Here is a 26,459-nt window from a genome sequence, read left to right as displayed (position 1 = left end):
CTGTTTCAAGTGTATCTACATATATGCAAATCACTGACTAATTCTGGTCACAATACACCCGTTTTTTCATGTATTATCTTAATAATATGGAACATAATGCATTTCCTAACCAAAATAAATCATTCTTTCAACATCTCCTTTATAGATAAATATATGTATAAATGGAGGGCAGATTTTGATACTGCCAGCTGCACCAAAGAGAAAGGGACTTTTTCTTGTAGTTATTATTCCATGTGATATCACTAGACTCTGAATATAGCTGGGGTTCACAGCCGCAAGGTGAAATTGGCCCTCAGAGACCATTTCTCCAATTATCAGTGAAAGATCTGTCCAAAGGCATTTAAAAATGAAACCTGACCTACACTTCAACTCTACAGCAATGGCTTGCCTGCTCAAAAACAATGTATGACCTTTAAATCTTAAATTATAAAATAGTTTGTTGAAAGTATAATGTATTTAGCTTTAATCTAATAATGTAAAGAAATGCAATCATTTCCTCACAAAAAACAGAGGAAAAAATAGAAAAAAGGTCCCGTTTTCATTACTTACAAATAAAACTACCAGACACAATAAATGAGAAGTTTTTTCACAAATTCTAATGGAAAATTTGATTTGGCTTTTAATATGTATTTAAATAATGTCCTATCCAAAGTTTAAGAGATATAAAGGCGGTCCTACGTGGGAACTTTTAAATCTTCTTTCTCTCTTTTCTCGCTGTTCTTTGTGCATGAAAATATTCTAATATTTATACTGTGCTTAGTACATATTTATTTCCTATATATTTATTTCATGTTTATTATGGGTAAATCAGTAGACAAGCATGGTATAGCAGTGAAAAGGCAGTAAATGTGAGGAGTTCTAGAAAGAATCAAGGATAACTTTAGAAAACTGTGTAAGACTAATGAAAATTCTAACCCCCAAAATGATTTATTCACCCCACGTGAATTTCGATTGGTCTTATGAGGTCTAAAAACCATTTTCAAAAATGGCTCATTAGTATACCAAATCAAATTTTTGACTATTAATTGAATTTCAAATATATACGTGAGTAGATTTCACTTCACCACTGTGGCTGCCATCTTCTTTGCCTGTAAACTGGGACTAAGAACCAGACCATCTTAGGGAACAACTATAAGGATCAAATGAGATGCTGTGCATAAACATGCCTTTGGAAATTGTAAGGCAGTCTATAAATAAAGCACATGGTGACTGTTGGACTGTCTCTGGAATGTCCAAAGAGGATTTGCCACCATTTGGATTTTTTTTTTGGTGGTACGCAGGCCTTTCACTGTTGTGACCTCTCCTGCTGTGGAGCACAGGCTCTGGACGCAGAGGCTCAGCGGCCATGGCTCATGGGCCCAGCCGCTCTGTGGCATGTGGGATCTTCCCGGACCGGGGCACGAACCTGCGTCCTGTGCATCGGCAGGCGGACTCCCAACCACTGCGCCACCAGGGAAGCCCACCATTTGGATTTTTAAATGTTAGTGGCAACTTTTCAATGAGATAAATGAATGTACAAATGTTATACTATTTATCTTTAAGTAAAAGCACACACACATACACACACACATATGGCGTTGTGCTAGGGATTATGGCTTTAAAGGTGGGTGCACAGAAATAAACTCAGACATGGCAGGATCTATTGAGAAAAGCAGTACTGAATTTAATCACTTATTGAGGGTTATTTAGCAATGAAATGGTATATACTAATCATATTAATCATTACACTTAATGATGCAGTGAAAGCCAGCTAGGTGCTGGTAGGTGGATTTTGAGCCCATTTATAATCTTAATTAGAAATAAACATTTTCAGGAGGAGCAACTAGTGTTGGGATATGTGTTTATTAGAATCTTAGCCTATTTTAATTTAGCAATATTTTCAAATTCAGTTTCCCAACCTTGACACTGTCAGTGGTCATTTTCTTGGCCTTGCAATCCAGCAGGATGCTACCAAAAAGGAGTTAATACCCAGAAGATGGTTCTTTCACTTATCAGATTTGTGACCTTGGGCAAGTGTATTAACCACTCTGAACCTCAGTTTCTTCATCCACAAAATGAGGCTTATGGGGCCTTATTCAGGGGATTAGTGTCAGAATTAAATGAGATATTGATTGAAAATATAGGGCTTCCCTGGTGGCGCAGTGGTTGAGAGTCCGCCTGCTGATGCAGGGGACACGGGTTCGTGCCCCGATCCGGGAAGATCCCATGTGCCACGGAGCGGCTGGGCCCGTGAGCTGTGGCCGCCGAGCCTGCGCATCCGGAGCCTGTTCTCCGCAACGGGAGAGGCCGCAGCAATGAGAGGCCCGCGTACCGCAAAAAAAAAAAAAAAAAAAAAAAAAAAAAAAAAAAAAATAGAGAGAGATTCTTCTAAATTAAAATATATCCAAACCATGAACCTTAGGTGGATACTAGTTCAAAGGCGGGGGTGGGGGGGAAGGCTATAAAGACATTTATAGGTCCACCCTGAAATTTTTAATATGAACTCAATTTTACATGTTGTAAAGATATTGTGGTTACAAAATAATCTTATTGTCAGTCTAAACTTGTAGAAGTACTTACAGGTAAAGTATCATGATGCATGCATCTTAGTTTCAAATGATTGCGAGAAGGGGGAAAGTATGTACATGTACAGAGATTGAGAAATGGGGCAGGGGAGGTAAAGCAAATTGGAAAAATGTTAATTGTTGAATAGGGGTGGAGAGTATACGTGATTCATTTTACCATTTGTTTAACTTTTGGATATTTGAAAATTTTCTAGATAAATGTTGAGTGGAAACAAAAGAATTCAGTGAGGTAATGTCACTAAAGCATATGGCTCTTATTAGAAACAGATAATGCCAGTGGATATTTTGACTGTAAATATAGGTTGATTAGGATCTTGTTACACTGGCTGCTGTCAGTGTGAAGAGCTCCCTGCACACAGCAGGTAGGCAATGAGCACTTGCTGAAAAAAAAAGAAAAGAAATTAACATAAAGAACTGAAACCCTCTAAAAAAGGATGTCTTGAATCCATCAGGGTCACAAGCTGAGAGGAGGTGAGGTTCCCCTTTCTTGGGGACACCAAGCACCTAAACCTTAGAGGTTAGGCTTTTAAACCTAACTACCTGGATTCATATCTGTGATGGGAGCAGCAGGGTCACATTGGATAAGTTATTTAACTCCATGCCTCCATTCTTTGAACTGTAAAATGCAACATAAAAATACTGTTGTTCCTATCTCATAATATCATTGTGAGGATTAAATAAGACAGTGCACTTTAAATGGTGCCTCGCATACCCAAATATTAGCTGTTATTATAATTATGTAGATAATAACCTCCTATTCCGTGTTCCGTGATATGAGAGGTCTTGCCAATATTTATTCAGGATTGCTCCTTCACCAATTAAACCAAATCTAAGGTGTTACACTTAGAACTTTCCTTAATTTTGTTCTGTCTGTAATTTTCACTAAACAATCCCAAGTTACCTATACTTGCTTTGGTTCCCTTTACAGATAATTCTGATAAAAGCAATGAAGTTTCCATATGACAAGTTTTTATTTCATTCTCAAACATCAGCAGGTTTTCTTGTATTAGTATAAATCTGATGTTTTATAATATAAAAGCTACTAATTCAGTTAGTATAAATTGAATTAAATGTTTCAGGAATCTTTTCTGAACCTGTGATACCTGTATTACATGTGTCCTCAGATAAATTAAAAATGGGGTTGTTGATGTCAGTGTTCCAGATTCTAAAAGAAATAGCATTATGTTTTAGGCCTTTGTGGGCTTCACTCTGTATCCAAATTTTTAGCTTGGGCATTCTCTGAAAGTTGCCACTCTTGTGTTGTTATCTTAAGGATAATTAAAAAGTTACAGTACTTTGCTTTTACTTAAAGATAAATAGTATAACATTTGTACATTCATTTATCTCATTGAAAAGTTGCCACTAACATTTCAAAATCCAAATGGTGGCAAATCCTCTTTGGACACTCCAGAGACGGTCCAACAGTCACCACGTGCTTTATTTATAGACTGCCATACAATTTCCAAAGGCATGTTTATGCACAGCATCTCATTTGATCCTTACAGTTGTTCCCTAAGATGGTCTGGTTCTTAGTCCCAGTTTACAGGCAAAGAAGATGGCAGCCACAGTGGTGAAGTGAAAGCTACTCTAAGTCATATGGAAATTATAGGTGCTTATGCCTTACAGACACATACCCACTCTGGCCATTTTTCTGCATCCCTTCTCTGACTTCCTGTTTCCTCATCTGTGTAGGGCTCCCTGGGCTTTCAGTTTCATCTTCTTGCTTTTCCTGAGAGACTCAACACCATGTTTCCTTGGTTGACCATCCCACTCTGGACTCTGAGCAATCTATCAGGCAGCACCTAACAGTTATTAACTCAGAACCCAAAATACAACTTCAAGACATGAGGAGAGCAAGAGTCCTGGCTACCTATAACCAGTCAAATAAAAGCAAGACACAAAACCCAAAGTAAACTGACAACGTGAGTTCCTTTTACTAAAGTACAGTACATCAAAAGGAATTCTACTTCTGGTCCATTCGGACTGTGGAAAAGTTACTTGTCCTCTCTTAGCTTCATATTCCTCATTAAAGAATGTTACTCTTACTCCCGGCCTTCAAGATTACGCTGTCCATGAAAGAATACATGGGAAAGTATCTAACAGGACCCAGTCCTTAGCAACACTTTGATAAATATTTACAGTAGAGTTGGACTAAGCCTTATGGATGAAGAAATGCATAAATTTTAAATATGATTTACAACAGAGAGTAGAAAATATATAACTCAATATATCTTGATGTTAATTAAATACACAACTGCTTACATACTACAGTTTATTTTCTAAAGAGGCATTTAAGATCATTCTACTAGAATTATCTTACCCTGAATTACAGCTGAATAAATCTCACAAAATATCTAACGTATCAGTGGTTTGGGTAGTTGGCTAGCACACGACATGTGCTAATTTAGTAGAAAAACTGAACTACATTTTATGAAGCAATGAGTGTATGGTAATGCATGTCATGAGGCTCTACCAGAAAGAGAAGGAAGCAAGTAATGTTCTTGAGAAAATTTGAGAAGGCAGATTGGGTCAGGTTTGGGTGGGACATGTGAGCAGTGAACAGCCTGACCAGGAGTATAAAGGTTCTAAGAAAGATGGTGTAATACAGACCTTCATAACCTTGAGCCACGGATACTCAACATATTTGGAAGTCCTGGGGCTGATTCTCCATAGCTTTCTCCAAAGTGAATTTCTGTTTTGAGTACTGGGATAGCCCTTCTCTCCAAGAAGATAACTCTCCTAAAGCCTTATCTTATTCGGGAAATAAACTGTGAAGGGTAGACTCACCAGTTGATTCTGGTAGGCAGTGACCGCCGTAAAAACTGTTTCTGGAAAGATGAATGTTCTGAATTCTTCAGACTTCAGATTGAGTAATGAGGCTGTGTGGTCTTTCTTCTTAATGATGTGCACCCGTGGCTGGTACTTATGCATTGAGTTCAAAATTATCTGCAGCAAAGAGTGGGAAGTACAGTACTGGATTTTAAGTACTTATAGTGCTAATAAACAGGCCAAATTACAATGAGGCAAAGAAAGAACCATAAAATCTACAGTGTCAAATACAGTTTTAAGATTAGGATCTACCCTTTCCATTCTTCACAACAAATAATTTTCACATGATACTGCAGAGTATTGTGAATCACATTTTACCAGACCAACTGCAAATAATACAGGTTGTTTCAAGTGTCCTTTCTAAAATGATAGAGAAAAAAGTCATCTGGAGGACGTTTATTTTTTTAAAAACGCTTTTTGTTTTTTAGTCTGGTTAGACCAAAGGCAGTATGTCTCTAAATTTTCTAAAATAAGAAATTACATATTTGAGGAGGCTAGATTGTTATTTGGGGCAGTGGGGGGTGAGGGGTGGGTGGCAGATGGGATGGAGGGAATAAAACAATTTTAAAAGGCAGTGTGGTATAGGTAGACCTTGGTTGGAATACTGAATCTGCTACTTTCTAGCTCTTTAATCTTGGGCCAAGTGATCTCACCTCTCTTACCTCATTTTCTTAAATGCAAGAACAGTATTAACTTCACAGGGGTTGTGGTGAGGATCAGACATTGTAACCCTTGTAAATCACGTAGCAAATAGGAAGTGCTTAGTAAACTGTATTATTATTATCATTGTCATCATTTCTGACAACTTCATTGATTCCTGACTTCCAGTTACAAACTAAATAAGCATGTTAGTGATGGACGTCTTCCATTCCATAGCTGCTAAAATTTGCCGGGTACTTAGAGATCAGAAATATACCCTGTTAACAAGGCAGTATTTTTCATGTCATTTAAATAAAATACAATAATTTACCATTATGAAATTTGAGCAACAAGACTTACTTTCAGATATTAAAGATTTTCCATATCTCCCCCCACCCCGCAACCCAGACAGCTACCTAAATCTACAAAGTCGGGTATGTCTTTCTTGGGATAACAGGGCTTACAGTGTACGCCCTTCACCCCAAGGGCCTAGCAGAGAGCTTGCTCTCAGGGGAGGTGTCTGATACATGCTGTGGCAGGACTAGGGTCAATGGCATGCAGTGTTGTTGCTCTCTTGTTCTTTGGCTAACTTAGGGGTGGTGGGTGAGTGTTAACACTGGTTGACTTTAGCAGAGTTAAATACTAGTCACTGTGAAATAACCGATACAGAATCAATCTCTTTCCATGCTGAGATATAAGCCAACAAAGTTACAGGGCAACTGGCTTTGAATTTTTGAACATGCCATCTTTTTATGATCCCAGACCTGAATAGGAATTACTGAAACAAATGAGACGTTCAAATGAATCAAAATAAACTTTAAAAAAAGTTATTTCTTTGTGCAATGCGTTCATTCCAAGGAGTTCAAGATATCTATATTCAGTCATAAAACTGGAATAAACTTGAAGTGACAAAAGTAAACATTTGCCTCCTAATGTAAGAAAAACCTGACCATTCATTATATGTTCTACTAAGAAGATAGAGTTTTCAAATCATACACACACACACACACACACACACACACACACACACACACACACATACACACATACATACATACACAGTGGAAAAAAACCTAAGCTTTAAATAAGGTCCCCTCTTCCGTATACCACTCCCACGTTAATTTCCTTTAGGAAAGGGTGCTGGACAGACTCAGACCCCAGACTGAGTCTCAGATCCCAGGGCTCCTTGAACCTCTGCTCAAGCTTTCATGGGGCTAAGAAACACTGATAGAAATGTAGATGTTGTCTCATCGAAGAAATAAATTCCTGGAAATAAGAAATTTTCCTGGAATGCATCTACAAAGGGGGCTTCTTTAGGACTGATTCAGAGAACTTGGCTAAACACCACAGGATCTAAAAATATTTCCTGGTACTTTTCAGAATACACTATTTCTGGTGACAAAGAGTTATATTAAATAATAAAATTTTAAAGCTAAAATGGATATTAGCAACCATGTAAGACTTAAATAGTTTGTCAAGGTCTAATCTTAGCATAATCAGACTAGAACCCAGAGCTCCTGAAATATAGCTTAGTGCTATTCCCATCCATGAAGCTAATGCTAAAAGGAAAACATATCAATTCTGGACAGCTGATCTCCAAATGAATTCTCAGGTCTTTCTGGAAAAACCCAAACAGTTCTTATAAAAGTTTCACATTGGAAAATACTAGAAACATAAAAAAATTTCATTTCTCTCTGCAAAGATTTCAGTGGAGCCCAAGAAATTTTAATATGAATGACATTAAGAATGATCATGGGCCTACAGAAAATGTCTCTCAGATACTTCATAAATTTTAACCTGAAAAAAAATATCTGTCAATGAAAACATCTGAAAGAAAGGACAATTCTACCAACATCCTTGAAGATAAAAAAAGTCAATTATCTTTTCCAATACATCAAGTAACAGAAGCCTGTTAACCTACTTCCAACATCCCAACAGTACCACCAAGCAGAGTTGTGAGTTAACCTGGTTACTCTGACTTGGTCAAGATAAACAAGATCTCCTGTGGGCATCTGGATGGTGGCAGTGCCTGAAGTGATACTTGGTTCCTGGTTCAATCCAACCATTTGAAACCACGTCTAGAGCTCTCTCTTATCTACGTGTAACCATCTTTTTTGAGAAAAGTTTTGAAACTCTTTTTCTGAATTGCATAAATCCAGTAAAAACTAAAACCTTAAGTAACAGGAGCCTTAATAAAGGTTATGGATAAGAGAGAGAATAATTATATTAGAATATCTAAGCCAAGGAAAGCAACTATGAAGATCCCAATGTGCTTTCTGGCAAACAAGGCAAAAAAAGAAACAGTATTCTCCTCATCAAAAGGAAGCATGCATGTCTGTCTAAAGTTTTCTTAGCATAAAATCTAAAACAGATTTTTAAAACTGTGAATCTTTATTTAAGAGCATGAAATAACAGCATAGATAGTTCCTTAAAAAGCAGTCTTAGCAAATATGGAAAAGCCTGTGTCAATGACTATTTGTTCTATTAACTGTTGATAAGAGCTGAGAATTCCAATTTCTCTTTTCTTCAACATTTTAATGAACTCCTTACTGATGTAAAATCAAATTGTTTTGTTTTTAACTACAAGACTTCATTGTGTTTTAATATTCATAAGGCTCTCTACAGAGGGTATATATAATGAGCTAACAGCACTTTCCCAAATTTATTTGTACATAAAATCCTTTTGTCCCATTGCATGTCACAAGAATGTATTCTATACAACACACTTTGGGAAACCCCCATAGGAGGTCTCAGCCCCATTCCCTTTATGCTGTGTTATCTGATATACCACTGATAGAAATTAGATGTTTAATCCAAGAATGGGCTGTAGTAACCTCCAAAATGCACATTCCCTTTGTTTAGCTGATGCAGGTGTTAAAGCAGTTGCAGAAGTAGGAATCCATGGTGCCAGAGGTAGATCCCTGACCCTCTTGCATAGAAATGGCATTCAGCATCTCTGTAAATGACCTCTTGACAATAGCAGTCAAGGTTCCCTGTAGAACATATGAATGTTCTCATAGAATGACTCAGAGATGGAGCGTGGGAGGGGGAAAGGGAGAGAGGAAGAGACATCGAGGGAGGAAGCTTTATGTGGTTTCTCCATTCCATCCCAGGAAATCCGCATAGTCCAAGCACTGTACTTACATGGCCATGTTGATCCAGTTCATTGTTGGTGAGTTTCACCTTTTCAAAAGACACCATCTGTTTAAGTAGCTGCTCACCAGTAAAAGGAGAGTCTGGATGTACATACAGCCTAAGAAAATTATAAGATAATTTTATTGAGACTTTAAAAAAAAAAATCTCTCTTTGGGTTATAAAATATTCTGATTCTAAAGAAACACAAAAATCTCATATAAAGTGAATTTTATTTGCCTCGTATAATCTCAAATTTAATAGTATAGCAATACCAAAATAATGCTGAAACATCTAAATGTGTTTCTTTGTGTACCAATGATTTTAAAGGGGTACTACTAATGGTAGTATATATATGTCAATCCTAATCTCCCAATTTGTCCCACAGGAAGCTCAGCTCTGTGCTCTGTGATGACCTAGCTGGGTGGGATGGGGGCAGGTGGGAGGGAGGTCCAAGAGGGAGGGGATAAATGTATACATATAGCTGATTCCCTTCACTGTACAGCAGAAGCTAATGCAACATTGTAAAGCAATTATAGTCCAATTAAAAATAAATAAATAAAATGTACTTAATACATTTTCTGTTATTTGCTGAACAAGCCATTTTTTTAAAGGTGGGTTTTTCCCATCGACCTAATCAACTGCTGGTCTGCTTCTGTCAAATATAAAATCCTATTTTTGTAGATATTTTCAAAAGAAAGACTAGGTTATAACTAATTGCAAAATGAATTCCTAGTATAAGCACTGCTAAAAAGCAATGAAGACAAAGAATTTAAAAGAGAAACAATTCTAGAGAATCTATTCATTTAAACTTCAGGGTGAGTCAATTTAAAGTTTGTGTTCTTTATAAACAAGACAGAATAATTTTAATACAGTGACCTGGGGAACTTTTAATAGTCCACAGATCACAATAGTCTGTTTGCTTCTCTCGGTACTTTAAATATTACCACTTTCATCATCACCTAGTTAAGTGCTCACTAAGGAGAGTGAAAACAAGTTGGGTAAGCTTCAAATATTCAATGTATTTATCTGTAAACAGCCTAAGCAAAAAAAAAAGACTTTGATGGGAAAAAAATATACTTATCAAGTATTTATCATTTATTGATCAGCTGCTATGTTCAAGGCAATCTTTTACTCACTGACAGTTAAATGCAGGTCATTTGTTTTGCCTGCAAGCTTCACACTAAGTACAACTCTTTGTAAATCACAATCTTAAGCGTTTCTGAAGTCAGGGATATCATAGAACTAATGATAGGGGAAGGAAATATCCTTGATTTAATGGGATAAATTCCTTTATCCATGCAATGGGTTATTTATATCTATATTTTGTGTAGAATCTTTATAACTATCATTAAACAAATATTATGGTTGGGGCAAAGGCAAGGAAAAAAGTTTTAAAAACATATTCATGTAAAGAACAAGAAGTCTATGCCGTGGTTTGTCACACAGAGGACTAAGAATAGAAGAATTGGGTGCACGTGCTGCAACTCACAAAGCCCACGAGAAGCAAAGCACAAAACAGGCTGACGGCACTAAAGATTCTTACCAGACCCGTACAAGAACTTAGGTGTTTGTCTGCCTGTTTGTTTGATTTTTTTTTTTTTAAGGAGTGCTCAAAATTGCCTTTCAGTTGAAGTATTCTTTGATGACACAACCATGATAGCTTTTCAAGTGTCACCCCTCCAAGGCTATAACTTTATAGGTGCAGTTGTTTTACTAATCAGCACCATATCCTACCCACTCCTCCAAAAAGGTTCAAAAATATTTAAAGTCCTAGAAGTTGATGAGATGGTCCCTCTTTAAGTATCAATTCACCACATATGATAACATTAATAAAGATTAATTTATTTAAATATCAACTACTTTTTTAAAAAAGGAAATGTCTTATATGAAAATATAACATTACTTAGGTCATGTATAATGTCTTTTCCATTATTATGATCAAATGATCTTGTCAAGCATCATTTCTTCTGATAAGGAACAGCTGACTGATGAACTTCAGTCTAAAATAAAGTGCTTCAAAGAACTAGAACTGCAAGGAATTTCTACCATCAGTTCAAAAATGATCACCTCCCAAGTTCTTCACCTTTCTCATATGGAGCTAGAAAATATAGCACTATGTCTTTTAATAATAATAAAGAACAGTTGCTTATATGATCTAGAATATTTCTGTTCTATAATGCATAAAACATTTCAATCTAATATCAATATAAGTAAGCTGAACTCTAGTATAAATGAAAAAGCATACAGGAAGCCCCGCTTCTCTCAAGTCCTCTGGGACTTAAAATTCCAGCAATAGCTTAAACATGCTTCAGTTAAGATAGTGTATTGGTACATGCTTTCCTTTTCCAGCCAGAACAGATTAGTAACATAAACAAGGCATGTCATATTTCCAACTGGCCTGCACCAGTTCCCCATACCTTCAGATAGGAGGAAAATGTATGCTAAATAAGAGTGATTAACTTCTTAGAGGAAAGACTTAGAGAAAAAAAAAGAAAAGGGGTTTGCTTGTAAAAACGGTTAGGAATCTGGTAAAATACTTCTCTCATTCTCTCTTCTTTCTTCCTCTCTCTCCCCCCTTTAAAAAAAATTGTAAATTTTGGAAAGAAGCTCTAGAGTAATGTGAACTGGCTAGTTAATAGTAAATAGTAGAGAACACTAATTATATTCATTTAAATATCTATTGTAAATTTGTAAATCTTGCTCCTTTTTTTTAAAAAAAAGTCAGTGACATTTAAAAAAATTTTTAGTCCTAAAAATTATTTAATGTGTTATTTAATATATCAATTTGGAAGGGCTGGGAAGATCTCCTTCCTAGTCTCTGTGAGAATGGAAAACTTGGAGAGGCTTCTTTTAATATATTTAATATATATGTATTTAATATACTGTAAGCTCAATAATATGATCAACCACTAAGTAAGCTTAATATTCCATTTGAACTGTATGTGTAAATTATGTTGATTCTGTGCCTTGACTTAGACTCCAGACTAGATACCAACAAAGAACCATACTTTGAACCATAACTTCAGAGTTCCTAAACCTGTACATTTAAATAAATTCTTAGCTCTGATATGAATTTCCAATCAATTATAGAAATTACTTAGTCATAAAACAAATTTAAAGCTTTAAGGCTTGGTTTTAGAACCCTAAATGTAAAGTCAGCTAAGATTTATTGTTTGTATTAAAGTATGCAGTTCGAGTCCTGTTCTTAAACTATTAGTATTCATGTCAGTAAGAATTTGCTGTTTTTTTTCCCACAGAATGCTCATTTGTGCAGTAGCAATAAAGGTTTGCATGTAATTTTTAAAACAGAGTTCTCCTGGAAAAACATTACCAATGAATAGCACAAAAACGAACATGTTTTGTTTGGGTCATTACCTAATGTATTGAGTAATTTCTCAGTAAAAGAATATTTTTTAACATCTTTATTAGAGTATAATTGCTTTACAATGGTATGTTAGTTTCTGCTTTATAACAAAGTGAATCAGCTATATATATATACATATATCCCCATATCCCCTCCCTCTTGCGTCTCCCTCCTCCTCTCCCTATCCCACCCCTTTAGGTGGTCACAAAGCACCGAACTGATCTCCCTGTGCTATGTGGCTGCTTCCCACTAGCTATCTGTTTTTCATTTGGTAGTGTTTATAAGTCCATGCCCCTCTCTCACTTCGTCCCAGCTTACCCTTCCCCCTCCCCACGTCCTCAAGTGTCCATTCTCTACATCTGCATCTTTATTCCTGTCCTGCCCCTAGGTTCTTCAGAACCTTTTTTTTTTTAGATTCCATATATATGTTAGCATATGGTATACAATGGAATATTACTCAGCCATAAAAAGAAATGAAATTGAGTTATTTGTAGTGAGGTGGATGGACCTAGAGACTGTCATACAGAGTGAAGTAAGTCAGAAAGAGAAAAACAAATTCAGTAGAAGAATGTTAAGTTGATGTCGAATTACATTTATCCACTAATTATAATGAAGGAAAAAAAGAGTTTGTTTTTCTTACTTAAAAATCTCAGCCTTTTGCTGGTCAAAAACAACCACATTTTACCAATATGATATTTACTATGTGAAGTTATAAACACGTTATAACAAATATTTACTATAAGCAACTACTTTACTAAAATGCACACTTCTGAAAAGGATTTTAGGGCAGCCACTTCATCAGTAGGTTTATTCTGTTTGGTGTTAGCCAAATAGAAATGATGGATGCCGTATGAAATGGGTCTAGATTTCTAATAAATATTCCAATTGAAATTTAAGAAAAACTTTGAAATGAATTATGATGAAAGATAAAATTAAAGGCAATGTTCTGCATACAAACTCTTGCCTTTCTCAGAGACTAACCCATATTTTGTGTAGTTAATCCTGGAGTGTCTGGGCTTGGAAAGCTATCTTACCAGAACTCAGGGCTTTAAAAACAGACCTGCTTAAAATTCAAACAACCAGGGCAGGAGACATTCTGCCAGCAAGGTTAATACACATTTTGCTTGGCTGGAAAATCTGGAGGCACAAACCTGGCTGGCAGCGGAGGGTCCGCCTTGCCAGCCACCAGCCAGGAGGACCGGTGGTAGGCATAGCGGTACCTCTTGTTGTCCACAGGGACGATGTCCATCAGGACTATGTACTTGGCCTCAGAATCCACGCCGGAAAAGGACACACGGATGGTAGGAAACATCCTCCTGACACAGTGAGAGAAAGAGAATTACCGGAATTAGAGAGGGAGGAAAAGGGTCCGCCTTCCCTCCCTACCCAGCCCCCAAACTCTTTGTGTTTCCTGTAAAGCCATTCAGAGATGTGAATACAGAGACTGACCTTCTCGAGCCTAGATAATCTTAAGTGTCATCTCTGTAGGAGTCCTCATTAATACCCAAAGGTCTGCGATTAGGGAAAATCCTCTGCTAAATCATCAAGCCCATTAGGCTCCCAGACCAAAGTCTCCAGAGCAGACGGAGTCCTATAACCTCCTTGCCCTGCAGGGAGAAAACTCACTCTTGCCTTAGTAGAAAGCCAGAGCAGGGTTCTCAAGTTGGGTTTCGTTTCGGGAGACTCTGGGCGGTGTGTCCCAGAGTCCTGAGAGCTGGAGCAGTCAGGCGCCAAGGGGCTACCGATCCCCGGAGCCTTAGCCCCAGTCCCAGGAGCAGCCTGCACCTGGGACTTCCTGCCTGCCCTGAGTCAGCCCACTTCGGCGCCAAGGGGCCCCCTGCACCAGAGCTCCTTCCTACTGGGAGTGGTCGTTTCAAATTTCATTCTTCCTCCCAGGTTTTCATTTTAGTTTTTAATGGGAGCTTCTGCAAATTGAGGCTGATAAAAGGGAAGCCGCCTGCCTCCCTCACAGCACCCAGCAGCCCGCCCTGTACCCCGGCACGAGCTGAGTTCCTGCTTCCCTGCAGATGCGGACCCTGCACCCAGAAGCCATCCCAGGCTGCAGGGGGCCAGAGATCCCGTCCCATGCCCTTAGGGCAGGGGTGGGGCTTCCCACTGCCAGATCCCAAGAAAGCAAATGCCTGGACATCTGTCTCAGCAGCTCTTTCCAAAAGCAAGTCTGCCGAAAGAAACCCTCCTTGAGCGAAGCTTCCTGTTGGAGCTCAGGACCAGCAGAGTTTCACCCAGTTCCTGGAAACTCCCTCTGCCACCCAGGGCACTATTCCCCTCTCCCCACTCCTCACCCGACAAGCCCCCCTACAACCTGCCAGACTTGGTGATGATCATCTCCGTGCCCAGCTCGTGGAATTTGTCCCAGAGCTCCTTGGTCTCCAGGCTGCAGGCAATTTTGGCCATTTCCTCACTGGGGATGATGGGGGTGGTGGGGATCAGCGGCTCAGTGCACAGAGAGGAGGAGGATGGGCTGCTGTTCCCCGCGACGCTGCCACCAAACTCCCCGTGAGCATCTAGGCTGGTCAGCTCGCCCAGGGGCTGCGCGCAGGACGACTTCTCAACAAATTGTTCTGCAGGCAAAGACGATTGAGAATGACAGCTAATTCTGTCAAGCAAAGATACAGGAAGGAGAACAGCGCAACTGAAATAGGTCCCTGGATTTGACTTTGGAAAAGTTACACACAGAATCTCCGGAAGGGCAGCAATAACCCATCACTATATAAATTAAGCCTGAAATTCCTGTGAAGTGACATGGCTCCTGCTTGCTTACGGAACCAAGTGAGTGAGCTTTAGAACCATGGTTTGTTACCATTACTGAAACCCACTTTGGAGAATAGAAATGCGAGGAGTGGATAAAGGGAAAGGCATGATCATAAAGAATTAAAAGCAAGTAGTCCTGTTGTTACCCTCCCATGTTCTAGACTTCACAGCTTGTGGGCTCTAGTGCCAATTCTCCCTCATTGACAAAGAGGACACTTTTCTGCAGGGAGATCAAGGGAATGAAGAAATCAGCACCTTCCTCACTTTGAGAGGAACTTCCCTCCTGGAGTCACCTCCCCATAAGAGAAAGTGAAAAAGGGGTGTTGGGGGGGGTTACAAAAATTAAGTCACTTCACTTCTCTGCCTGGCTGCCAGTTTCCTAGGCTTTCAGATGTTACATTAGGGCATTTTTATAATTTCCCTCCCAGCCTGAGATCTTATGAAAGACTAGCATATTTATTGCTTGTTAAATCACAGGAGTACAATCTCTGGGCCAATTTTTTGGACCGGGCTTGAAACAAGTACTTGAGGGATGATATGTATATATATCTCTCTCTCTCAAGAACGTTTTGGAAGTGAGCAAAAGAACCCCAAACCCAGAAGAGCAGAGTATTAAAGTAGGAAGAACAGTTTGCCATCTACCGTCAAGCTGAAACACCACTGCCTACGAACCATTCTCCCCCACAGATGATAAGGGCCTGGGACTACACCAGTCACTTTGATGGAATACAGGGGGAGCTCTGTAATTGTCCCAATTATCTTGCATCCTTTAAAAAAGAAACTACTTGAATCTGCAATGTGAAACTGAACTTCAAACAACTCTGTTCTAAGTGCCCTCAAGGAATTGAAACAAGTTATATATATATATATATATATATATATATATATATATATATACACACACACACACACACACACATATATAATGTTTTATTTCTCTTTTGACTTGGGGCAGGCAAGCAGGAACTAGAGAATTTTTACCTTCTTTTCTCTTACAATAATAATCCAACTCATAGAAGCATTTTAAATTAAGAATAACCAAATTATCTTATCCTTCTGTTTTCAAATTCAAAGAGAACCATGCCATGGCAAAATCATATTTTTTAGTAATGTTTTCAGAAACACATTCACATAACGTCTTTATAGGGAATTAACAAGTAGCCTTAGAAATTTTCTGACAGTTGAAAAACGCAAATGCTGTAAGCTCCAGACTAACCAGTGGGTCAGGGTTGGGAAGTGGAGGAAGAAGAAAATGATACAGAAATGCTCTAACACAATGTTATATGTCAATTATATCTCAATTATTTAAAAAATTAATGATCTAGTCGTCTGAGGTGGTTCTTCTGAGTAGATTTAACGTGTTTAAATGAGCAGTAATGAGACACTTGTGATTCCCACCCTACAGTTTCTTCAGCATCTCCCTAGTGTTTCATTCTCTCTTAACAGGTATTTCACATGCCAGAGTCCTTGGCTTACAGCTGCTAATTGTGCTCTGTTGAACTGGCCCCTGAAAGGGACTAGAATGCCTTCTGGTTCTTTTTGGAGCCGGTCTCAAAAGCCCCAGGGGAGGGAGGATGCTCATTTTACAGACTGGGGTGAGGGTGGAGGTGCCGTGAGCTGTGAATGGTTTTATAACTTAGAATTCAGAGGAAGGTGGGTTTTTTTCTCAGGAAAGTAGAGAAGGAAAGCAATGTTGCAATGACAGTGGAGCTGAAGCTGGCATGTTTCCCAATCTACTGTCTGTACTTCTGTCAGGAATTTTAACCTGAAATCCTCTTTCCCTGCTAGCTACCAAATTGTAATGGGGGCATTTATAAAGAATTCAGAGGCCCCCTAAATAGAAGTGGATAATGTTGGGAAGTGCCATAAACGTAACTTTGAAATTGGTGGTGAATTTTTTTCTAAACAGTTGGAATTTGTCTGATTGGTTGTTTCCATTTCTTTGGCAGGTTTAGATTTACACAGGAGGATAGGTGGGAAGAACCAGGGAAAGGGAGTGAAAACCTTGGAGGAGAGACTTTTTGACATGTTTTCTGGAGATCTTCCGGTTTCCTTTTTCTTCGTTCTAAGCTGCTGCAGGGATTTTAGTTCTCTCTTCTCTCTCTGCCCAGGCCCCTTATTTTTCATCTCTAATATTTCATCTTTTATATTATTATTGTTGTTTCAAGGTGTGATATGTTAAAATGTTGAGAAGGACAGGGAGAACAAAGAAAAAAATTGACTAGAGTTTAAAAGTTTTTAAAAATATTACCCTAAGTTCGCTATTTGATGCTTTCCACAGTTTTAGGGCTACCAGATGATCAGGATGTGGAATAATTATTACCCGGGGACCCAAGAGGTGATGATGAGAACACTTCTTTCTCCCTCAGTTGTAAAGGGACTTAAAACACTTATTTCCAGCAGTTTCTTTCCCACACAATTCACTCGTGTTAAGGGGAGTATACTCCCTTTTTTCCCCTTTACTCTGAGAGTAGTGTCTTCTATAAATGGTAAAGGTTGTTAAATAAACAGTATAGCTAAAAGTTGAGGAATCTGGGAAATGGTAACTGGCTGATGTTTTTGCCAACCTCCACTGAAAATGACGGCAGTTATGAAATGATGTCTTACAGATAAGTCTAGAGCTTCTGTGAAGAAAATGGTTCATGTGGGGACAACTGGCTTATTCTACAGCACTTGACAGTTGTCTTAAGGAGCTGACTTTGTGTAGTCTATTCAAGTCGGGGGAAAAACAAAATTAAATTAGTTTCTTGTGAAGTCAGAGTCTCCTTGGTTTCAAATGCACAAGCAGGTGTTACAAGCATCGTAAATCCTGTTGAGTCTTTAAAAGGGGTTTTATTATTATTTATCCCCAAATGTTTTTATCCCAACAAAGTTACACACACCGGATGTCCGACTTGACATAAGGATTCTAGACAAGTAGGTAAGGAAAGCGACTAGCGATATACGTACGAAATACGAAACCGGTTGCATTTAACAGACTGTAAAGTCCCCAAAGAAATCGGGCCTAAGAGAAAAAAAAAAATCTCCCACCCGCAACGTATAGTCTATGGCCTGAGGGTCAGAGCTGCGGCGAGCCAGGAAAGGTGGCCACCCTGGAGAGCCTCCTGAAGCTAGGGAACAGAGGGACAGACAAATGTGCAGCACTCCCATGCCTGCGCACCCCAACGGTCTAGCACCCGACTTACCCAGTGGTTTGATAGTGTTCTCCGTAGCTTCCTTCTCTTTGGAGCCGCCGCTCGACATCAGCGCGGCGATGGAGAAGGCGTTGGCCCTGGAGGAAAGCTGGGGCTTGGGCGACGCCGTGAACTCCATGGCCCCTAGTGCGCGGTCCTGGCCGGGGACCTGGCCTGCCGAACTGCCGTCCAGCTTCCCCAAGAGAGACAGAGACTGAAACACGGCGGAAAGTTTCCAAGTGCAATCACAGGGGAGTCGGGGACTCTAGAAGAGTCAGCCCCAACCTTCCGAGAGCTCCACACCGGCCTCTCCTTTCCCCCACCGCAAGAGCCTCGAGCCGCAGAGACTTCAAACTAGCCGGAGAGGACCAACCACGGTCTCAGCTAGGTGTGCAAGCACCGGGACGCTCCGTAGGACCACAGGCTGTGCCTCCGGAAGCTGGAGACGAGCATCAGCTGCGCAAAGCCCAGGGTCCTGCAGCACCCGCTCCACGTCTTTCCTCCCTCCCCACTCTGGGGACAGTCGGAGCGGCCGAGCGCAGCTAAAATGGGGTGGTTGCCTGGGAGCGGGAGCGTAGCCGTGCTAGCGCGGCGGGGCGCGGAGGACACTGCGCCCGGGCGTTCGCCGCCCTGCGCCTTAATTTGCTGGCAGCTGCGATCCCGGCGGCCCGCAGCCAGTCAGCGCCGCCACACGTCACCGCTTCCTGATTCCGCCGCCGGGGGCGGGGCCGCGGGGCCGGGTGGGGAGGGCGCGCCCGGGGCGCGGCGCCCGCGTGGCCTCCCTTAGCAGCCCGCTGGAGTATGGCACCCGTTCGGGGAATGGGGTGACACCACCAGGCTGGCGCAGCGGCCGCGGACGCAGCCCGCCTGGTCTCGAGGTCCAGGAGTGAGGAGGTGATCGCTGTCGGGAGGGGGCATTTTAGTCGCGTCCTAAGACCTGGGATCTCGGGAACGTAGACCAGAGGAAGCCTCGGGGAGTTTTTGCTCCTTCCATTCTTTTTCTTACTGGTGCTCAAAGTTGCAAAAGGAAGTAAGAAAGCGCTAAGTAGGGCAGAAACCGACGCCGTAGAGCTGGCGCCAATGGGCCAGAGCCCATTCGCCGGGCAGCACCCAGGGCTGGATCCCTGCACTCGTTGGGCTCCAAAATCTGGCTGCTAGACAGTGGGGCTGGAGAGATGCAGCCCTGCAAAAGATACGCTGAGGGCTGTGAGCATTTGGCAAAGGATGATCTCAGAACCACGGCTTCTTCTGCACACCGGTGCGCCTCTCATTAAGGGTTCCTGTTCTCGAGAGGGACTCTCGAAAATCGGGCCTTGAGCGAGGGGAACGCGAAGGGCAGACGCCGTGCCGGGGTGGGGGTGGGGGTGGGTGGCGCGGCACCCTTCTGGGACCACGCGACGCGCAGTTGGAGAGTGCGAGCCTCACGGCGCCCGGGCTTGGGGGACACGGAACCTTCAGCCTTCACAAACTCAGTTGCGACCTGGACTTCCCACGGCCTTATGGGGGTCGTCTTGTTGGCCTTGTTCAGCTTGAATAACTTAAATTCTCCGAATTCGCAGGGTAATCCGCTTCACTCGGAGCCGTGTAAACTTAGTCTGACACACACACTCAAGCTGTACATGTAAATATTTGCGGTCCTTTCCAGTCAGTCGGTTTGGCGATTAGGAGCCTCTTGGTGGGTCTTGAAAGGAAAGAAAAAAAAAAAAAAAAGAAAGAAAAAGAAAGAAAGGAAAGCAGCTCCCATTTCCCACCAACGTTCTTCTCTCTCCACGGCACACACATTCCCCATCCCCTGAAATAAACTTATGGGGAAAAAAAACAGAAAGTCAAAAGTTGAAATCGTCCATGTAAGTAATATGATGACAGCTAGGGGACTTGTGATTTAAGCCTGTCTTGTCACCGTGTATCAATAGTTTCTAACAATGTACTGCATGAGAGTGACTAAGGAACATTCTGATATTAGTCTCGGTGTACAGAGAGTGTATGTAAATTAGGGGGAAATTTGTAAAACTATAGACTTTTGTGCTGGAAGTGATTTACGCCGTCTTCCAGCCCGTGTCCATTTGCTTTGTGAGTGAGAAACCGGGTCTGGCTGGCAGGGTGGTGCATCTCCCCTAAAATCGGCCCAGCCGGCTAGAGGCACAGACCTGCACTCCAGGCGAAGATTTTGATCACACCCGGGCCCTGCAGCTGTGCCTGGGCTATTCACGGGAGATCCACAGTAGAGTAACGCCGGCTGAGAATGCTTTCAGATTAAACTTTGGTAAGAATAGAGGCTAAACCACCGCATGCGCCTACAGATTCTTTTCTATTCTTGAGTCTTTGGTCCTTTGCTGTTTTTGGACAGCCCAGACCCTTGGGTTAATCAAGCTTCCCCCCCAGCACACACCCTATCTCAGTCAATGCAACAGTGACATTTCCCTTGCTTGAATGTAAGGTGCAAGCTTGTCCCTGTCCCGTCTCAAGTGTTCACTGTTTGGCCAGGAAGAGAGATTTCTGTCATGAGGTTTTTGGAGGGGCATGAGGTGGGGGGTTGTTTTGGGTCAGTGATGTCATAGTCTAGAACTTTATGCTTCAACTGGGCATCGAAGATCTTATTTGCTGGTTTCAGTTTTCATATGAGGAAACATCATATCTTAATTATCAACGGTTCAGGCTGGAATTTGAATAATTTCATGACAGCGACATTTTTAGAAATATTGGCGGAGCGAGCGGAAAAATGATTTGCCCCCAATCAGTTTCCACTTTTCCAGTTGCCCACGGGACCTTAGCCCAATTCTGGGTCTCTGGTGGGCAGCGAACTTTGACTATTCATCCTAGTGCAGGCAAAATAGGAAGCTAAGCTAGCACGCGCGGAGGCAGGCGGCACACCACAGGAATTGAAAGGGCCACTTTAAACAAATTCGGGCTCTAGAGGTGAGCCGTTTGGGGGTCCCTAAAAAGTGATGCATCTCGTTGGTGTTGAAACCGCGGCAATAAAATGTATACTACAACATAATTATCAGGGGCACACTGTCCCTTCTCTTAGATTTATTGCCTCTGCAAATCAATACCGTGCTATAAAAACGGGGAACCAGTGCTTGGCAGAGAGGTGCCGTCACAGGGTGATTCAAAGCCCACCCGAAGAGGAGATCGCCCAGTTCTGAGGTCCCTTCAAAACCCAGGTGTTAGCGCAGGTTAACAGGTAAAGCCACCGAGGGGGTCGGAACAAAGCAATCACATTAACACTTCCCTGCAGGCCCTTCTCAGGCTGACTTCAGGAGGGCGGGGGCGGCTCTTGGACACCGGAAAGTGCCTTGCACTTGGAGAAGGCTTTGAATCTTGACTTTAGCCCACTTTAGCCCTCCCTGAGACTCGGTACAGGTTACCTAAATTTCTCAAAGCCTTAGTTTCATCATCTACATTAAAATAGACCAATAATTTATTCCTACCTAGAATATCGCTCTGTGGAGTAAACGGGTTAAGATGAGTAAAGCGCCTAAACAGTTACCCCAATATAAGTAAACCATGAGTACAGCATTTTATTATATTTAATTTTTGAGCTGAAATTTCGCGATCTCAGAGATCTTTCCTTCGCGTGCTCACGTACAGGTAGCTGTGTAGACAATTTTGGAATGTACGGATTGGGGTCACATTGTGGTAATGGACCATTATTTACATCTTGCTAAACTTTGGAGCCTAGGAATTAAAATTTGGGGTTATATGTCTGAGTGTGGTTATACGGAGTATTATTATATGGAGGACTGGAAGATGTCTCTTTATACACACTACCGTTTCAAATTGTCATTTGTAGTCTCCGGAACTCAAACGTTGGTCGACCCCAGAACTGTGCAGGAAGAAACGGTTTCACGATTTTGGCCAATAGCCCCTCGCTTAATGGACGTTAACACTAACGCGGAACCCTCCGCTGACAGCGGTTAGGACCCTCCACCCGCGTGGGACGACTGCTCCCGGAGCGGCAGGACCCGGTGCCACAACAAGAGCACCGCCAGGTACCCGAGGGCGAGAAAGGAGACCCGCTTCTCAACGCAAGGGCAGCTCTACTCCCGAGATCTCGTCCCCATCCTGTTTTCCGCCCTTTTTGGTAAACTCCTTAAAAGCAAAAGAAATGGGCTTCGGTGCCTTTGGATTTCTAAATTCGGTTTACCGAACAAGAAAGACACCCGAAGCAGCGTAGGGAGCGCGGCCGCAGCCCCCTGGAAGCCGGTGCTACACGTCCCGGGGGCGCGCCGTGAGCAGCGCGCATCCCTGGGCTGAGTAGGGAGCGCGCGGCGCAGCCTCCGATTTCACTGTGCGGCAAGGGGAGTGGTCTGAGCCTTTCCTCGGAGGAACCCGGACCAAGACTCTAATGCACATCCTGACGGAGTTAAATTTTTGAACCCAAGTGGTCCCCGAGAAGCGTCCCCTCCAGTCCCGGCCGCAAAAACGGGCCCGGAACGTCCGGAGCTCAGGTCCACCCCGGAGGCCCCAGGGCCGGGCGACTCGAGGCGCCCTCGCCCAATTCCGGTTCTAAGGGCGAAGCATAGATCAGCTCCTCGAGGGGTTCGGCCAGAGTGTCATCCAGCGGGGCGTGGGGTGGGGTGGTGGTGGTGGTGGTGGTGATGGTGGTGTGTGTGTGTGTGTGTTTGTGCGCGCGCGCGCCCAAGCGGCCCAGGACTTCACACTGGCGCCCGGCTGTGGAACCCAGGAAAGGGACGTCTTGTGGGCCTAAGGCAGGTTGCGCCCACCTCCAGGGCCTACGCCCTCAGATAGTGAAGGGAAGAATCTTTCCGGGCCAGAGCCCCAGGCACTGCGACGTTGCCGGCCGGGCCTCAGGCTTGGGGAAGTCTGCGTCTGTGAGTGCGCGTCACCGCCCGGCTACGGGAACTTGCACGCCCGGGGCCTTCTCCGGTTCCCGTCGCGTGGAGCCACCGGGCCTACGGGCAGAGATCAGGCGCGGGGCCTCAGAGCTCCTCACAGGCTGATCCCTTAGGGTCGCGACCCTCCCGCTCCTTCTCTCGATCACTCGCATGAAGGTTTGTTCCGCAGGAGCTCTAGACTGCAGGGACTGACCCTAGGCGCCCCAGGCCTCCTCCTGACCAGGGCAGAACTTGTACATTAGAATTGGGTGCAAAGCTCGCAGCGTGATCCCAAGAACAGCAAATAAATCTCTTCTGACCCTGTGGGCTAGGAATCTAGACCTGCTCTCTCCCACCCTCCCTCCACCCTCTTTCCTCCTCCACCTTCCTTCCTCCTCCTCCATACCGGCTCCCGCCCTCCTTTTCCAATCCTCCTCTTGGGACGTCTTCGCCTTCCCTCTCTTAACCGCTTGGCTGCTGACCAATCCTGTGTTTAACACTTAAATATTTCATACGTCATGAATTTTTGAATGAATTTTGATCTTTTAAATTACTGCATTGAAATATTTCTTTATTAGTTTTTTTGGCACCCCCTTAAATTTTAGGCTCTCATCCTAGTCTTGACTGGGTCAGGAAGTTTAAGAATTGGATAGAAATTATACTGATAATAATCAGTAGAGCGATGATTTCCATCCAAATCTCTAGCTTTGAAAGCATCGCCCCTGCCATTATCGTGCACACTGGATTGTTTAAGCGGGAACCCCCACTAGGAGGAGGAAAGCGGACAGAGGATGGTCCCCTCCATCAGGATGAAGGTCATCTTGGCTGGGTGCCCTGGCCCACTGGTGGGGAAGCGTGGAGCCTGCGTGGATAGGGCACACCACAGCCAGACAGGCGGCCCAAGCGTCCTTCCTGAGCTGTGATTTCTTAGGTGTTTAAAAACAAACTGAAAACTAAATGAGGCAATTTCTGTAGAAGTGCAACCACAGCTGTCTTGTCAGCGCCCCTCCTCTCGCAAAGTAGCATCAGTTTTGCAGATGTCACCTAATTAAACTTATAGTGATTACCACATTTTGGAAGGTGATCCAGCCTTCCGACAACCAATTGCACTCTGCTCCCTGGGTGATTGCTGGAGCATGTCCTGCCTTCGATTTTCAGGAGCTGGAGCCAGCTGTTTGGTGACAACTTGTCCGGGTCCTTATCAAGAGGTTTGGAAGATCAAGGCGGGGAAGACCCAGGCAGGAAGTAGTCCTACAAGGTATCTGCTGCCAGCCCCCATTGCAAATCTCCCCAGAAGCAATTTGATTGAAGCTCATTTTATTCCCTTACCCACGGAGGGCAAAATACACCCAGTAAGTGCTTGGGTGCCTATTCCCAAATGTCAGCATGTTCCAGATGACTTGAAGCTTGTATTATGTAAGGGAACAAGGATGTATGTATCTAGTAAAAGACAAAGAATGCAGAGTATTTGTTCATTTATCTAATATTACCTGGTACTTACTTTGGGCTGGGTACTGTGCTAGGTTTCATGAATAGACCAGTGATCAGAACCCTAAAATTTCTGCCTCATGCAACTCACAGTCTGGTGGGAGACACCAATGATAAACACATGAAGCCATACACACACAAATAAATAGAAATTGTGATAAAGACTTGAGGAAACAAGGAGCAGAGATACCCAATTCAACCTGTTTATGGGCATTCATTCATTGTGGACAAGGCATTGGCTTATTGGGGTATGGATGGGGCTGGATAATTTGCATATGATCCCTGCCTATCAAGGATTCAAAACCTAGCTGGAGATGTATAAAAGAACATCGATATGAAAAGTATACATTACAGTTTTCTCAACATTGAGCTAAAAGAACTCTTAGGATGTAAGGGCATAAAGGCAGACTAAACAACCTTAATAAAACAGCTTGCAGAGGAAGGTGTGGAGCCTGGCATTAGAAACACCAGTTTGGGCAATTGCCTCTGTTTCCATATCTGTAAAATATGGTTCTCTGATGATAATACCTTCATCAAGTTTGTTGTGAAGGTTAACGTCCGTGTGAGGGTAAAGGACTTCACAGATACTACTATTGGCCAACTCTGGAACTTTGGCGAGGCCCCTTTTCAGTTTAATACAAATTACAAATTTGTAATTGATACAAATTAGATCTGATGGAGAACTGTGTCCAAGAGCCCCAGTGTCCACTCTGGAATTGTAAGGAATGTAAGAAACAGCTTTCTCTCTGGAGTCTGTGAAAGGCTCTGGGTCTCACTCGATTTCAATGGTGTAAGAGAAACTCATACTTCACCACTAGGAAGGGGCCAGGTCCCTGGGGATGCTCAGACACGCGGCCTCTCTGTTGTGAACGCCTTTGCTGGAAAGACTGGAGGTCCACAGATGGCCTTTGGGCTGCATCTTCTTCCATTAACTCACGTAGTTTGAAGGCATTTTGCGTACATTTCAAGTTCTGGATGCTAGTTTTTCAATGCATTGGAAAGAGCTTCTATTGCACACTTAATATGTGTCGGGCGCTGCACTAGGCTTCCCAAGAAATACATAATGTTGATAATAATATCTGTCGGGTAGCATTATCATCTGCGTAGCATTATCATCTGCATTTTAAAGTTGCAGAAAATGAGTCTCGGAACGCGAAGTGACTCATTTGACCTAGGGCACACGGATAGTTTCATGGTGGAGCGGGAGGCAATCTTGGACTGTGTGACCCAAGTCGTTTAGCTCCGCAATCTTAACCTCCAACCCCTATCGAATGCTATCACTAACTTGGCTAGTTTCCGGTTCTGGAAGCAGAGGCACTTCGGAGGAAAGGGCTGAATTCTCTGTTTGTATATAGCAGCCCCAGAAACCCGTAAACACCTGCCTTGTCTTTGTTGTATGCTCACCGGGCCAGAGAACATTGTTCCTTCAAATGTGGGCAGATGTAACTCGCATGCCCACGGTCCACCCGCCCGGCGTGCAAAACAGAAGGCAGGCTAAATAAAGGTCTTTCGGTGTCGCACATAGACCGCGAGCCCAGGCGGCCTTTGTCATTATTTCTTCTTTCCTGGGGGTAATTACCGACTAATCTGCAGGCTCCGCGGAGGCAGCGGAGGCGGCGAGGGGGGATGGAGGCGGGGCTGGCCCTGGAGATCATGC

At 42.7% G+C, this 26,459-nt stretch overlaps 1 protein-coding gene and 1 long non-coding RNA gene across 3 annotated transcripts in view; one reads left to right on the top strand and one right to left on the bottom strand.

The window, feature by feature from the left end:
- The window catches only part of TBX20 (T-box transcription factor 20), a 56,760-nt gene extending 37,641 nt beyond the window's left edge, over positions 1-19,119 (bottom strand). For both annotated transcript variants that reach the window (XM_059073878.2, XM_067042355.1), the window contains exons 1-5: positions 18,489-19,119; positions 14,855-15,113; positions 13,683-13,847; positions 9,177-9,285; positions 5,352-5,510 (exon numbers count right to left, since the gene is read on the bottom strand). In XM_059073878.2, coding sequence (XP_058929861.1) covers positions 5,352-5,510; positions 9,177-9,285; positions 13,683-13,847; positions 14,855-15,113; positions 18,489-18,615 — 819 coding nt within the window. In that variant the 5' untranslated portion in view covers positions 18,616-19,119. The remainder of the gene's footprint in view (positions 1-5,351; positions 5,511-9,176; positions 9,286-13,682; positions 13,848-14,854; positions 15,114-18,488) is intronic.
- Positions 1-26,459, top strand: part of LOC136794841 (uncharacterized) — a 334,527-nt gene that overhangs the window by 48,729 nt on the left and 259,339 nt on the right. The gene's annotated exons all lie outside the window — the stretch shown is intronic.

The sequence above is a fragment of the Kogia breviceps genome, chromosome 9 (assembly GCF_026419965.1).
Source record: "Kogia breviceps isolate mKogBre1 chromosome 9, mKogBre1 haplotype 1, whole genome shotgun sequence".
Classification (NCBI taxonomy): domain Eukaryota; kingdom Metazoa; phylum Chordata; class Mammalia; order Artiodactyla; family Physeteridae; genus Kogia; species Kogia breviceps.
Note: the sequence above shows the minus strand (reverse complement) of the source record. Positions and strands in the feature narration are given on the sequence as shown.